The sequence below is a fragment of the Trachinotus anak genome, unplaced genomic scaffold, assembly GCF_046630095.1.
Source record: "Trachinotus anak isolate AG129_WGS33_773 ecotype Australia unplaced genomic scaffold, CSIRO_AGI_Tana_v1 ptg000019l, whole genome shotgun sequence".
Classification (NCBI taxonomy): domain Eukaryota; kingdom Metazoa; phylum Chordata; class Actinopteri; order Carangiformes; family Carangidae; genus Trachinotus; species Trachinotus anak.
Window position 1 is genome coordinate 71,340 of NW_027273870.1, and position 16,521 is coordinate 87,860.

General features: G+C 43.6%; 1 protein-coding gene across 22 annotated transcripts in view; it reads right to left on the reverse strand.

Annotated features, from left to right (window-relative positions):
* LOC139636235 (nuclear factor 1 X-type) overlaps positions 1-16,521 on the reverse strand; it is a 105,270-nt gene that overhangs the window by 66,864 nt on the left and 21,885 nt on the right. For 19 of the 22 annotated variants that reach the window (XM_071504096.1, XM_071504093.1, XM_071504090.1 and 16 more), the window contains one exon: positions 3,176-3,707. In XM_071504096.1, coding sequence (XP_071360197.1) covers positions 3,176-3,707 — 532 coding nt within the window. Of the gene's footprint in view, positions 1-3,175; positions 3,708-4,631; positions 5,519-8,656; positions 9,572-16,521 lie in introns of those variants that run through there. The other 3 variants (XM_071504087.1, XM_071504091.1, XM_071504105.1) reach the window with 3 other exon arrangements.

The window sequence follows — 16,521 nt, forward strand, 5'->3', positions numbered from 1 at the left end:
AAGAGATCAGCAGAGGCTTTACCTCTGTGAGAGCAACAATGAGGGCGATGTTTAAGGAGACAAAACAAAAGTGTGCACGGGATCAAAGAGGAGCGAGGAAGACAGAGATGCTAAAGACTGACAAAACGCAAGCCAAACAAAAACAAACAATGAGCACATCTTGTCATTCATTGTGCGACTGAGGCAAAAAAAAAAACAAAACCGCACATCACCGTAACACATAAATTCAGGCCTTCATGTCTGCTTGCTCAGATACATGAGAGCTGAGTGCGGTGACAGCGGCGACCTTACCACAGGTTAGCAGAGGGTGGTTTGCCCTCTGTCCCTCCCTCTGTCTGCAGACCCCAGAGAGTCTCTCCAACCACAACTCAAACCGAGCTCGGGCTCTTTGGAGGCTGATAAACGCAGCGCGACTCGCTGTATTAGCCAGATAAGATAAGAGAGAGCACACAGCAAGGCCACATTATGAATGGGTAGTGCAGTGGGCAGCCCCTCCAAGCAGCCATGTGTTTTACTGTGCTGCTGGAAACCAAAGTGCTGCTCAGCAGCAAATTGAGAACTACACACATTTGTCATGACACATTTACAGTTTGTGTGTGTGTGTAGTTTCAGAGACCAGAGAAAAACTGAAAACATACTTTTTACACTTCAGTCCAGCCTCAATCACAACTGTCAAACACAGTTCTCAGCACTAACTCTCTTTATTCTGGAAACCTTTAAATCACTTTCAGTAGAACATGTAATATAAAACCACAGATTAAATATTTACTGAGGGTTTTGTTCCTGACTAAAGAATCCTTTTTCCTTCTCAACATGTTTGAAAATTTGGTAGGTCGAAAAAATTTCTTTAATTACACAGATTAAACTACCAAATAATTTCTTTCTAAAACTTTAAAATTTATTTCTAAAACTAAAAATGCAAAGGCCAAGCGACATCTCTGCAGGAATATATTCAATTTACAAACACAATTGATCCTGAGCTAAGATTAAACAAATATAATTTTAGAATTTTGTATCATCTAAGAGCATAATTAACAAGAAAAATAATGTTTTTAGTGCTAAATGTTAAACGTTATTAATCATAAAAAAACACAACTCACTGACCCAGAGACTTCACTAAGTTCTTATAAAAACACTTTTCTTTTCTGCAGCAACGCCTCAGTTCTGATCTATTATGAAAATATAAATTCAATTATATTTGAGAAACAATTTATTAGAAAAAAATTAGCACTAAAATAAGACAGATTTCCTTAGTGATGGTCAGGACTGCTCACTACCTACGGTTTATCACCATCACAGACACACCAACAGAGCGAAGCTGGAGCTGCTGCCAAGGTTTGGCTCGGGCCGTGTGAGGTGTTTGGCCTGGACCGAGATATTGTGAGAGAGAGAGAGACAGAGAAAGAGAGAGAGAGAGAGAGAGAGAGAGAGAGAGAGAGAGAGAGAAGAGAGAGAGAGAGAGAGAGGTGGCTGTGATAGCATTTGGCTACACTCATGTTAGCGGCTACCATAAGAGCATAAGAGTTGAGCCTGGACAGAGAGTGAGGTCTGCTGTATGTATATGTGTGTGTGTGTGTGTGCGCACGCGCGTGTGTGTGTGTGTGTGTGTGTGTGTGTGTGTGTGTGAAGCTGGTTGAGTCACTGTTTGAAATTTCCAGAAAATTCCAGCTGAGATAATATTAGGTCATGAGCATGTGTTTGTATATGTAGCCAGCAAATGGTGAAGTAGTGTGTATTGGAGGATTTGGCTGTGAAATGTCTTTCGTGTGTGTGTGTGTGTGTGTGTGTGTGTGTATGTGTGTGTGTGTGTGTGGTTGCTGTGACAGTGTTTTTTGTGGGGAAAAAACTCCAACACAGCCAGTGTTTTGGCCGTGTGTGTGAGTCTGCGCACTGGAGGCTACAGCGATGTTTGGCTGTGTGTGAGTGTGTATCCGTGATGGTGGCTGAGATACAACAATGTTTGGCTGTATCAAACTGTATCTATGATAGCCCTTGGCCGAGTGTGTGCGCTGTGTGGGTGTGTGTACGCAATCGTGACTGAAACCGTGTTTGGCTCTACGTGTGAAAGTGTGCTACAAAGATGACAGAGTTGTTTTTTGTTTTTTTTGTTTTTTTTTCTTTTACCGAATGTGTGTATCTTTTTTTAGCTGTGTTTGTATATGTGTGTATGGGTGTGAAGGTGGCTGCAATAGTACTGGCTGTCTGTGAGCACTGCCACTTTGTGTGTGAGTGTGTGTTGGCAGCCAGGTCCAACGTGGTGCTAGCGTTCAGGCAGACGGTGAAGGCGGCAGCAGCCTGCGGCCTGAGAGCAGGAGACTCGCGGCTCTGCTGCTTCTCTCTCTCTCTCACACACACACACACACACACACACACACACACACACACACACACACAGCAACCTGGGCTGTGGCCAAATGACGATCCCTGGCTACAAAGGCCTTATCATGGCGCATACACTTCGACAGACTGAGTACAATCTTATAAACAGTGAGTCTCGTTCATCGCACAAAAACACACGATTTGAAAGTGGTGATCATCATAAAAACACACACACACACACACACACACAAGCAAATTCCTTCCTATAAAAAACACAAAATACATGCTCGTATGAAGCCGCAAATGCCTCGCTCAGAAAAATGAACGTGTACTTGCCAGTGCACGCTGGGCGAATGCCCTTGACAGACTCACATATTCTTTTAATTACTGCTGTTACTATGTTGTTATGTTAACAAACACAAAGAAACATAAGAAAATAAGGAAAAAAACAAATACGACAAAAACAAATTTGCTGTTTGTTAAGAGAACATTTCATTTTGTTTCTGTGAGATAAACGTTTTCTTTACTTGATGTAATATTGTAAAATAAACACTTCACAATATTCACGTATTATCAAACAGCTTCGTTAAAATCTTAATTATCTCCTAAATATAAAAAACCTTTTTACTGTGTTTCTGAAACTTCAGTTTATCTGTTCCCTCTCTTTCTTATTATGTGTCACACAAGCGTGTGTGTGAGTGTGTGTGTGTGTGTGTGTGTGTGTGTGTGTGTGTGTGTGTGTGTGTGTGTGTGTGTGATTATGCAAATGTGTGTGTACATCTATGTGCACATGTATGGAGTGTTTATGTGTTGGCGTCCCTCCCTCTTATTGTCTGGCATCCAGTTGGCCACATACCTGGCGTGTGGACGAAGTAGGCCAGGTAGAGGTCCAGCTCCTTGACGGACACTCCGATGTGGTGCGGCTGGACGCACAGGCCAGGGTTGGTGCACTGTGGCGACTTGACCAGCCGTTCCCCGTCCGTGCTCTCCAGTGGGCTGCCCTTGAACAGGATGACCATCACCAGGTCCAGCCGCCACACCTTGTCGGCCTGGCGCAGGCAGTCGATGCGACGGATCTTGCCCTTCTGGTCGGGGTTGGACAGCACGCAGCAGGGGGGCTTTTTCCCCGTGATGGTGAGCACAAAGTCCTCACGGAACTCAGGCCGGATGTCCTTTCGGAGCTTGGCCAGCAGGCGCGAGGCCCACTTCTGCTTGATCTCTGGCTTCTCCCCCAGCAGCTCATCCTTCACTGCGCGCTCTTCCTCCTTGGACATGCGCTTCTCGTGCTTCTTGAAGTACTTGCGCTTACGGGCCTGCAGGTTGAACCAGGTGTAGGCAAAGGCGCGGACATGGGGCAGCAGGGCCTCGATGAAGGGGTGGAATTCATCCTGGATGAGGGAGGAGGATGGAGGGAGGGTGGAGGAGAGGGAGGAGGGAGGGAAGCAGGAGGAGGCAGTGGAGAGAGAGGGGGAGAAAGGGGGAGAGAAGGATGGGGAGAGAGGGAGTGGGGGTGAGGAAGGGAAGAGAGAAGAGAGGCAGTTAGCACCGGCGCGCAGCATGGAGGAGCGGCGCCTGCTCTGTGTGAGCGGAGGGAGAGAATGAGCGAGAGGCGCCGAGAGAGAGAGAGAGAGAGAGAGAGAGAGAGAGAGAGAGAGAGATAGAGAGAGAGAGAGAGAGAGAGAGAGAGAGAGAGAGAGAGAGAGAGAGAGAGAGAGAGAGAGATGCTTGACTCTCTCCACCTAACACTTCACACATCACACTGAAGGACACATTTTACAAAACACTGAACAGCACAATAATGAAAGACTGAGATATGAGATGAGAAAAAATTAAGTATGTAGTGTGAGGATCATCTATAATATTAGTATAAAAATTTTCAGCCTGTTTAATAAATAAATATTTTAGAAATATGTTAGTTATGAATAAAATATATCGCAGACTTTCCTCTACCCACCGCAAAACTGCGACAAAAACATCATCAATTCTACAAAAAATATTAAAGTATTAATTAACTATTAATTCTAAAAAAACATCCTACATCTACATCTGTAAAAATTTGTAAAATTTATAAAACATAATGCAGAGTGACAACGTAAACTATAATATAAAATGCATATATTACTGAAAGAATTAGAGAACTCACACACAAAATTCTAATTATTAAAATGAAAGCAAGAAGTTACATTTAAAAAAAGGTACAACATAAAATAATTGTCCATAAATAACATGAATGTATTTGCACACAAATGTACTTTATAACAGCTGTTATCACAAAACACATGTGAATAAAACAAGAATAACACGGTAGTTACCATTTTGCTTTCTCATCATAAATTCACCCGCCGATTGCAAAGAAACTTAAAACGCACCACCAGCTCAGAAACTGGGCTGCTGAATCAAAAGTGCTGAAGTAATGCTGCGTATATTAGAAAACAAAAGACTGAGGGAAAAAATTAAGCAAAAAGAGAAGCTGAAGCACTGTCCAACAAAAGCAGCAGGGGGGAAAAAAGCTGAGAAAGAGGAGACAGGCCAAGGGGGCGCAGTGTAATACCAGCACAGGAACACAGGAGGTACTGTAGCAGGAGCTGCAGGAGAGGTGCTGTTCAAGAGCACAACAGAAGGAGAGAGGAGAAGTTCAGCAGTCTCTCTGTCTAAAAGCATAAAAAAGAAGTGGCCGTGCACAAACAAAATAAAACAGACATCACTGTAAAAAGGATAAAATTGTCAAAACTTAAACAAGCCTCTTTGTCTGTTTGCAAAAATATGCAGAAAAAAATATCTTGATGAAAAAACAACAAAAAAAACACTTGGCAAAGCGGCGCGTGCTATTGGTTCAATTCTGTAGGCTCTGCATAAGACTCACGGAGAGGGAGAGAGAGAGAGCTGGACAAGGGGGGTGCGGACAGAGGAGAAGAAGAAGAAAAAAAAAAAAACAAAAACAAGAGGACCGAATCAATGTTGGAAGAGTGTGCACGACCGCTGGCAAACCCGAGTGCAGCTTCTTTTTTCCCCCTCTTTCTCTCCAACTCTGTCTCTCTCTTTCTCTCTTCCTCTCCACTTTCCTTCTCTAACCATTGACTGAGTCTGTGCCAACACGCAGAGGGCCCACCTATTTGGCACCGAGTCTCAAACAGCCCAGCCAATACGCACGCTCCCAGCGCTGAAAGGGAGGGAAGAGAGAGATGGCAGAGGGAGAAGCAAAGAGGTGGGGGGGGTGGATGGTTGGTGGCTGGTAGTGGAGAGAGAGAGAGAGAGAGAGAGAAAGAGAGAGAGAGAGAGAGAGAGAGAGAGAGGGAGAGGGAGAGCGAGGGAGGGGAGAGAGGGGGATTGTGTGTGGTGCAGGCAGAAGGCACGTCATTAGCCAAATAGACAAGTTCCAATCTAGTGCAAAGGCAAAGTCCAGAGGATATTAATTTTACATGCATCCAATCCAGACAGCCCCCGCCTTCAAACCCCCCCCACACAACCCCTCCCCCACTTCATCGCCTTCGTCACCAGCGTGGTCACAGCTCTCCCAACAAACCAGCTTGCTCTCCAACTGCACCCCCCACCCCCTCCCTCCCCCTCCAGAAACACCCCTCTCCCTCCCTCTCCTTCTCTCTCTCTCTCTCTGCTCGCGTTACACCACCTTGGCATGGGATGGCATGAGAAAACACAGGCCCAAAATCCCACTAGACCCTGAGACCAGCAGCTGCTCCTGGATTTACCACACAAACAAAGAGAGGAGGGGGAAGAAAATGCCCGTTACCCCCCTCAACAAAAAATACCATCCAAAAACATGCTCTCCTGTTTCAAAATGCACTCTCACATCCAAACTGGCCCCTTCCCTCTCTCTCTCTCTATCTTTTTTTTTTTACTCCACTTTAATAGCCCCGATAGCACAGACACATAAACACATTAAAAGTTTCTGTTTCCAAATTAGAGAGCAATCGTATTTGTGAGTGAGACGGGATTCAGTGGACAATGACGGCTGAAAATGCTGCGGTGGGCAGCTTCGTGTAAGTAGCCGATACATGTTAAGCTGTTTATGAAGGCAAGCGGATATCAACACTGTCTAAAACAGGTTATTCTGCCTCCCAGTAATTCACATATCTTAGTCTAACGCTTTCAGATTCAGACGCTCTTGTCTTTGTAAAAGTGGAAAAAATTATAGTTTCCTTCTGCATCAAGGAAATTGCCCATATTTTCATCGTGCTGCATTATAAAGGACACAATGACACGTAATTGGAATTGAACAGCAACAGAAAGTGAGGGAGCACGGGGCTGTATAGCTGCCCTGGCAAGAACGTCGTCTCGTCCTCATTGGCTGACCCTCATGACCTCAGAGGGACAAGCTGTGCCCAGTGCACCATGGGAGAAATATTTGAGAGACAAAGGCTCTCGCCAAGGATCAATTCAGTATAATCTGATGTATTTGTCAGAAAAATAATATCTCCGTGATGGCTTGATATGAAATAATTATGGACGGCTCTACTCATTAGAAGTGTATTTAAATGTCATTCTTCCAAATGACAAAAAAAGACCACATTTGCTCATTTTTGTTGTCCAGTTTGAATGAATTATTTCATGAGGCTCACAGGAATTATAGAGACATCGTCAAAACTGGAATCTCAGCAGTGGGCAGCCACAAAAAGCTAACTTGTCATGTGGCAAAGTTGAGGGCCCGGCCATTTGATTGTGGGATGAAGCCCCCTGCTGTGCAACGGGACAGGCTGTCTGTGTGAACGCCCTACAAAGGCCAGAGTCCTCTGGTTGGCTCCCAGGACCATCAGATTTAGCCTGGCCTGCTCCCTCTGTCAGTGTCTGACAGAGGAGCCGCAGCCTGGATGACTGGCTGCTCCACTGACTGGCTGGCAAGCTGGCGGTTAGGTTGGCTGGAAGGCTACATGACTGGCTGGGTGAATGACTGGTTGGCTACCCGGGTGGGTAGCTAGCTGGTTAGCTGGCTGCCTGGCTGGCTGACTGGCTCGTCACTGCTACTGCTGGGTGGGGGGGGGGGGGGGGGGGGGGGGGGGTGCTGCAGACCCCATCTGGACCAGGCCGAGCCGGGCCGGGTGCCGACTGTTCATGCTAACATACACCCGCCTCACAGAGCCATGCTGAACACGTGAAAAATGTGGGAATGAGTGAAGATGGAGGAGATAAAACTAAAGAGTTTGTTTCTGGAGAAGAACGGTGGAGGAGCTTTCTGAAAAGACTGAAGGGACCTGGAGTTCTTGATGAACAAAGACAAGGACAAGGAGAGACACAGGACAAGTATTACTGTCACTTCCTGTATTATCATCGCGCTATTACTGACAGACAAAATGATAATAACCAGGGGCACTGCCAGGGAAATCCAAACCTCTCCTTCGTCCATTCAAATGAGCAACACATTACATTTTGTACTGCGACATTTTTTCAGTGATATAACTCGTTATACAACAACGAAAAACTGACAGAAATTATTATCAGACCACAAATTAATCCAGATTATTAAGAAAATATTATTTGTATGAAATGTAATCCTACAAAAAAAAAAAAACCAAAAAAACTTTTTAAACTCAGTTAAATCCGCTGCCAGGCCTCATATGATCATGAACTGGACCAAATACAAAATTATGCACAGCAGCATAACACAGGCACTGAGGTCTGTGCACAATTTGCAGTTAAGGCAAGATCTTTTATGATTTTGGACAAGAAGTGAGTCTGAGTGGCACCCTACTATTTAATGTCCTTTTTTTGACATTTTCAAACCCACATTCCCTTCAGCTCATTAGAGGAGGTTTCTCCTGTTTGCCCAGAGTTCTTCGGGGCAGAACGAACGGAGGCAGTTCTTCAGGCCTCTGCCACTGGACTCTGTAGGTATCTGCTCTGCAATAATCTGAGCGAGGCCTCATCTTATCTCTGCGTGCCACGCTCCGTCTCTCAGAAAACCACGACCTTTGTTCGCCGGGCTGGGCAAGACAATCTCCCCTTCTGCCCTCGCAGGGTTCGACCGTGAGAGCAGGAGAGGAATGAAAACCACCTCAGGTTTTATTAACAGGCCGAGCCTGGAGCAGGAGCCACTGCCAAAAATACAAGACAAAGGCAACCCATGAAAAACTGAAACTGCTGTATTCAAGACTCTGGTGGTGTTAAACAACAGAACAGAGACAAAAACAGGGTTTAGTGCAAATTCACCCATTACTCCGTTTAGTGAAGCTGCAGGTCTGACAGTGAATAAGCTGAAGGGCGCAGTGACATTAGGCCTCGGGGTCTAAAGCACAGGACGGGCCTGTCGCGGACAGTGAGCTGGTCTGGTTATTTCGCTTCTCTTTGAACAGCAGCAGGTAAATGATCCTGAGCTTATCCTCACCTGGGCCTGAGAGAGGCCTGACACCCAGCCGCGGGTCAGCACTGCTACAGCAGCGCGCATGAACATCCTCAGGTAGGAGCTCACCTGCCGCGCTCACCGGGGCGGGGGCCCGGCGGTCACCGGCCTGCTCCCCCCGCCTGCTCCCCACCTCCCTCCGCCTGTCTGCCAGTCACTCTGTCAATTTGTTGTTCGTTTAAATAAACTACGTGTTTTATTCTTGATGGACAAACGGCTGTAAATCCAGATACGGAGCCTGTCCGGTGCCTCCGCGGCGGCCTACGGCGAACAGGAAGGGTCAAAATGAATCCTGAGAGCCGCGTATGGAATAAAAAGCAGGAGGAGGTGGAGAAGTGGAGCTAATAAATGGAAGCTGTATAAAGTAAGACCTCGGAGGAGGCAAACGTTCACCAGAGCAAACAAAACCCATCACATTTGCACAAAGGCGTTTATGCAGATACCCGCCTGAAGTTAATGCAGGTAATTTAGGCCTCTGTTACCGCCAGAAAATAATAAATGGCCCATTAACACCTTTATGTAAATTTAAAAAAAGACTAACCGTTCCTGTCTGTGGCTTATATTAGCATGCAATTCATTTTAACAACTGTAACTTGGGCCTGTTTTCCACAGTGCTGTCAATAGCTATAATAAGCAATTACCTGAGAGAAATTTGTGGCGTTAATCGTCTGTATTCAAATAAATGCCAAAGGGCTGACATCTGCATGGGACACACGGGAGGAAAGATCAGGTCATACATTTATTTGATGCCACATCCTGCATGATGTGGACGCCTCAGTCAACAGGCATCAGATTTGTTCTCAGTGGGCTGAAGGCAGGAGGAGTTCAGGCATGTGACAGTAAATGAAAAACATGAAGGTCACTTGTTCTCTTTTTACTGTTAGATTTTGATTCCAATAAAAGACTAAATGGTATTTAAAAAATAACAGATAAAAAAAAATCCAAGCAGATTTTTAAAAAAAATAAATAAATTCAGCCCCATCAAAAAGCTCAGTCAGACTTTAAATTATAGTGATAAATGCACCTTGGTCATTTACTGTTAGTATTATAGTATATTATGTTATTGTATATTTACCACCAACATGACCTAAATAATAAAAAAAAATCCTTATAGATCTAGCTAGTTGGTTTAAAAATTGTAAATTCTTGCAAACAAAAATTCATTGCATAAAATTCTATACATTTTGAAAACTTATAAATAATTTCTTAAGTAAATTAATGAAATCCTAAAAATCTATATATATGAAATGTATTTTTCAACACGTTTCAGTGTTTACAAATTTGCAAAGTCTCAAAAAGCATAAACATGCAGACTTTTCATTTTTGTAGTTTAATTTGAAAATTCAAAATATTTTAGTAATACTCATTTTAAATTGCTTTACAATGCATGTTCATAAATTAGACCTAATTTCTACATATATCAAATATTTTATAATAATACTAGTAATTTCACTTTGTCATATATTTGCTGGAAGAATAGGAAACCTATGGACATATTATCCTTTTGTTCTTTAAACATTTTATTTTAGAAACATTTATTCTTAAAATCTAATTAAAAAGACAAAAGCTGATTTAAAAAATGTCTCCAAGCATGTAACTGAAGGCCAGATCTGTCTGAAGAAAATATATTTCTCTGACTCACAAGTTTTTTGTTAAGTCTGATTGAAATGATCCAGTTACTCAGGGTAGGAAACACACACACACACACACACAGAGAGAGAGAAAACTGATGAATGTTATTGCATGTCAGGACGTGTCACGACTGGAATTCAACTTTGACATCTGCTGTGTAAAATCACATATTGACAAGTAATGTGGTGATGTAAGGGAAAGACTGTGAGAGATCTGAACAATTTTCCCTTCCCTCTGTGTGTGTGTGTGTGTGTGTGTGTGTGTGTGCGCACGCTCTGACCACCTGACATGGTCTGAAATAATTTGGGTTAAAGCTTCTTGAGTTTCAGTGTTTTGTGTATAAATCAAATATTTTTCAAATATTGCCACACTGTTCTAACTTCATAAAAAATAAAAAAAAAACAGGGATCATTTTTATGCAGCACAGGCATGATGCTATTTGTGCCCACTCAAAAGAAAGGGGAAGTGCAGGAGAAAAAAGTTTCTATGAGTTGAGCAAAGTTTCCATGTTTTGTTTCCACTCTGAGCAGAGGAACAGTAAAAGGTAAAGGTGCAGAGAGGAGGCCTGACTGCTGCTGAGCAGCACTCTGCAGAAGGACGTGGTGGGTCGTGACCTCACAAGCCTCAGGGATATTAAATAATTACAGACAAGTTGACATAAACTACTACTTCCTTGGAAACTTTTGTGACATAGAAAAAAATAATAAGTGTCCTTTTTTTCTTCCTCTTTCAATCACTTCATCATTTCACTTGTTCAAGCCCACACACATGCATTCACACACACACCCACATTCTTCCTCTTCTTTAAAATTTCCTCCTTAACTTCTCATCACTGCCAGTCCTTCCATTTCCATCCAGCTCCAAACCTTTTCATCCATTCTACTCCCTGGAAGAGGAAAAAAACTTCCCCTCTCTCTGCTCTCTTTCTCCCATCGGCACAGATTGATGTTAAAAGTGTGCCTGTGCATCGTTTGTAATTACACCTGTTTACACACTGAAGCATTACTATGTGTGAAAGTCTGGAAGCCATTTGTGGCATGAGGCAGAGAGGGAAAGACAGAGTGAGCGGGCTTTAAACAGCTCCAGAGACACGAGGGCTGATAGCAAGCCGGTGCTTCTGACATGACTGCAGACCTGGGTAATATTATACTCAAATATGCTTTCACATTTGTGCAATGGATTTGTCTGGGCAGACTGCGTCAGCCTCAAATGTAAGCACATCAAAGATAAGATCAAGGGTTCCTCATGATTTTTTTTAAGTATCCAAAATTTATTCCGCCAGGATTTTCTTGTGGCTTGTGTGGTTTTTCTATGACTCAAGCCCATCTGCATAATTTCACCTTATACAGCTAATTATGAACATATCTGTAACCCCACAAGTGAGTTATACTCCCAATTTATATTCTGAAAATATGTGGAGAACCAAATTTAATTTGGACTACTGAGAATGCATTTTGTGATGATGATTTGTTAAACACATTTGGGGTTTTCTGGCTTAGATTTAATGGACAGAATTCAAAACTTTTACACTAATACACTGAAATGTATTGTGGGAACTGCAAAGAGAGCAAACGTTCACTCTTCATAATGCAGAGCTGACTGTTAATCTTGATAACATTGCTGTCAATTACAAAGACTGTTTCTCTCAGGGATGATGTTATCACAGTATAAATAAAACTGGGCAAAATTATAGGTTTCAAACTAAATTAGGAGATTCTGGAGCTGCACGTTACAAACAAAGATTTAATGAAACCACTTCAACATGTGGCCTCAGCGAGATGGGCTGGTTTAGGATTTCATGTCGCCATATGCTAAGTGAACACATACAGTCTACTGCATATGTGTGTTTACATTACAACGGTTCCTGTGGCGTCACCGCGGCAAGTACACACACACACACACACACACACACACGCACACACACACACACACACACACACACACTGAGTGCAGCATTTCCCCTCGACAAGGCGGCCATTCCTGGTAAGGTCAAGTAGGCAGTGTGATACATGGAGAGTGTGTGTGTGTGTGACTGGTGGTGGAAGAGTGCAGCAGCTTTCTGCTACAACTATACATAGAAGGAGAGCCTGTCTCACACCACCTGTCTCACACCACCTGTCTCTCTCTGCCTGTCTCACACCGTCTGCCTGTCTCTCTCTGCCTGTCTCACACCACCTGTCTCACACCGCCTGTCTCACACCGCCTGTCTCACACCACCTGTCTCTCTCCTATCCTCAGCCCATGCTGCACACACCTACCGTGTCCCAGTCGGCCCCTGCCAGTGGCGCACACTGGCCGCGGTGCCCTGCCTACAGCTGCAGCGAGGGCTTTGAACCTCATGGTTAGCAAATACAACAGGAATCAAGCAGATAATGAAACCCGATATCCCCTCCCCTCCATGCCCTGCTCCGGCAGCAGCCAAGGCCTGCTTCTCCTCACACAAGAGATGCACTATTGAGAGACTTTCTCTCTCACTCTCTCGCTCCCCCTCTTTCTTTTATTTCTCCTCGGTCCTCGTTCTGCCAGTCGGCAAGGCGAGATGCCAACCTCTCCCCAAAGCCGGGCAGAGTGCCCTCACCCTTTATGCAAATGCTTCACCACAAGCCCAACTCACACATTCATTCTGTGCCCCCCACCATCACCTACTCCTCCATTCCTTCATTTATTTCTTTCACCTCTTACTCCGTAGTCCTTCTCTCTCTCTCTAACACTTTTTCTCTTCCCTGTCCTCCATATTGTTGTTGCACTTCAACCATCCCTCCCTCCGCTTTCTGCTGCTTCACCCCTTCACGTCTACCAATCGCATGCGCTCTTTCTATCTCAATTGCTATCCATCTTTTAGCATCTCTCGCTCCGCTCCCCCTCACTCCTTTCACTGTGGAGCTCCCTCTCTCTCCCTCACACAGCTTGACTCACCCAGACTCAAACTTGTACACTCATTCCTCGGCCGGTGCCAGACAGGCAAGTGCAGAAACTCCCTTTACCCTCTCTCCCTCTTTTTCTATCTCTCGCTCACTCATACTCAGTCACTCATGCTCTGGTCCCTTAAAGGGAAAGATTCTCCTTTATAAATTATAATTCATCTGCTGCAGTTTGTACAACCATTATAGGATTAATGTGTAATTTGAAAGACACCAGCTGCCACATTTCTCCTGTGTATTTATTACCTTCTTTTGTGTGATTGATTGCTTCCTCAATTGTTGAACAGGGCGTTACTGAAGCGCACAAACAGTATCGCTTCACACACGAACAAAATACTACAAGTATGTGTTAGGTCATGTTTACATACTTTAACAGCAGCCCATTTTATTTTGAAAAGCACAGTAGAAATGCATATTGTCCCATATGAACAGCAGCAAACATCACATTCCTGATCAGTGGGTGAACACTTGCTTTATGGAACCCAGTTAAAACCTATTAGCTTTGTTCCTGAAACACTGACCTTGTGTGGAGACATCACAGCAGTAGAGACTGAGATTAACTGGGTCAAAAAATAGGTTTTATGTAGGAAATTATTTTTCTGTGTTGCGTTTTTTTTTTTTTATGAAGAACTTTGAATCTCTGTAGAAGTCATTCAACCTTTATATTTTTCTGATTAAAATATTTAATTAATGTGAAAAAACAAACAAAAAAAATCCCAAAAACAAATTAAAACAAGTTCTTGAGGAGGAAAAGGACAAAACTCTCAGCCTGCTGATCACAATTAGTCATTTACATTTGGAACATTACAAATGTTTGTGGCGTGCTACTTCTCAGATGGGAAACCAACCCTGTTACATTACTATCCTATTTCTGCATCAGTGAGCTCCCTATGAGGAACACTGAAGCTTGCAGATTTAATTCTGCTTATCATGTGAGCTGGAGTTTTGCCTGTGCTGGGTTGGCGCTGCGAGGGTTAAACGGTGCCCGCTCCCTGTGGCATGATATGAGCTGGGCCTTTGCCTGTGCACTCTGCCTTGTCTGTGTTGAGTTGGTGGTGTTAGGGGTTAAGAGTGGGTGGCTTCCTATGCGACTCTGATCCCATTAGGGTTAAAAGGTGTTTGTTCCAAATGGCTTCCTGATAGCCGGGTCTTAATCTCTGCAACGCTTGACAGAGTTTGGGTTCAAGGGAGACGGGCTCTTGATATGGCAGCAAATTATGACTGACTCTGAGCTGGCAGTGACAGGGTTAAAGGTCGCACTGCCCATTTTGAGTGGCATTCCCTGTAGGGCAAACACCATGCCAGGCCGGAAGAAACAGAGGACACACACAAACACATGCATGGCGAGAAACAAAGAGCCCTCACAACCACACACACACACACGCACACATAAACACACAGAGGCACGTGCGTGCACACACCCAACAACTAAATCATTTTGAAACTTTTATCCTCTCAAACTGGTGCTTTCCTTTTTTAAAGAAGAATCTTCTGACGGAGCCAGGGGAGGACGGACAGACACATGATGCAGACGGGCGCCGCTGGAAGAGTGTGTGTGCAGTTATCTCCTCTGTGACCACACTCGCTGACTTCCCCAGCCTAAACTACCACCTCGCACCGACCTCAGGAGCACCACAGCACCACAGGCAGACAGCCATAAGTACATGTCCTCCGAGGGGACATAAAATGGAGGAAACCCACCTCGATAAAAAGGCACCTCACAAACAGGGCAGGGAGGAAACAGGAGGACAGAACCAAATAAAAGTGCTTCAAATCAGATTAGAGATGGATTTATACAAAAAGTATTTCATTTAGAATATTACAGAAAATGTGATAATGTGTGTGTGAGAAGCAGTTTACACACAGCAGCATACAACAGGAATTATAAAAGGATTTTTCCAGATGATTCAGGCAGCGTATGCTCCTAATACTACAGTATATGGAAATGAATGATAACCACTTAATAGCTTGCATCTGGTGTATTTATAGGTAGTATTTCATACTGGCCCACTGTTACCTTGAAAGCCCTCACAGTTGTGCAGAGGGATGGAATAGCATGTAAGTCAAATACTGTATACGTGTAACCAAATGTTCCTTTGCCGGCCTCAGATTCAATCATGGCAGATTTTTTTTTTTTTTTTTACTTTTTCTCGTTTAGTCAGTTTCCTGCTCAGATTTACTGTTGTCTCATTCAAAAAAAAATTGAAAAAAACCTTTTTTTTTTTTTAAATTGCAATAAATATTTGCCAAGTTATTTTGCAGCAAATAGTGCAGTGTTTATCAACTCTCAGAGAAACTGGTCCGGTATGAAATACCAGTCAGTCTCCATTTATAAACATGTGATTGTATGAAAAGATAGTATCACAGAAAAGTGAGCCAGAAGGAAAGAGCTGGACTGAAAGCAGCAAGAGCTGCCACGTCAGATGCTGCTGAGGCTTCTTGGCTGTCAGGACTGAAACACACACACACACACACACACACACACACACACATACACACAGTGCAGACACACAAATGCAGAATGGCCTGTGCATGCATAGATCCACACAAACGCACAAACACAGACCGACACACATGCGCACACACAGAAGGGTTTGCCTTCGCAGTGCTGTTTAGGGAGTTGGAGTCATCAGCCAAGCCTGACACCCCTGTTCAGTGTAGCCATCACCGCTGTTTGTCTGTGAGTCAACGTGCATGAAGCCGCTCCATCAACAACACACACAGGCTCCAATAATAAAACCAGCAAATCCTTCTCTCTGGTTTTCCTGCACTGGGTCTGATCATGTCCGGTTCAGACTGCTACTGGATTTACGCTTATTACAATATTTGAATGTGCTTTGAATGTTCATATTCATATATATATATATATATATATATATATATATATATATATATATTTTTTTTTTTTTTTTTTTTTTTTAATTTAAACCTTTTACTTGAAACCCTGACAACCATTTATTCACATGCACAAAGACGACAGTGCAGTGTCCTCGGACTGCTGTTTCAGAGAACTACATACAGGGAGATGTTGTGGGAAATATTCAAGCTCTTAGGCTGCCCAAAAAAAAAAAAAAAAAAAAAACAGATGCAAAATAGGATTTGGCCTCATCTTTATTTAGGCTAGCTTTCCAATTCCTGGAGAAATTGCATTATTGAGTACAACAACACCATTGTTTCAGCAAATTTTAGGGGGGCTTTCAGCTTTATGTATTTTCAGAGAAGAAAATCAAAATGGAAACACTGTGTTTCAATCTGAAAGCTCTTGTGCAGAGATTTGATTCTCCAGATAGCACTTGG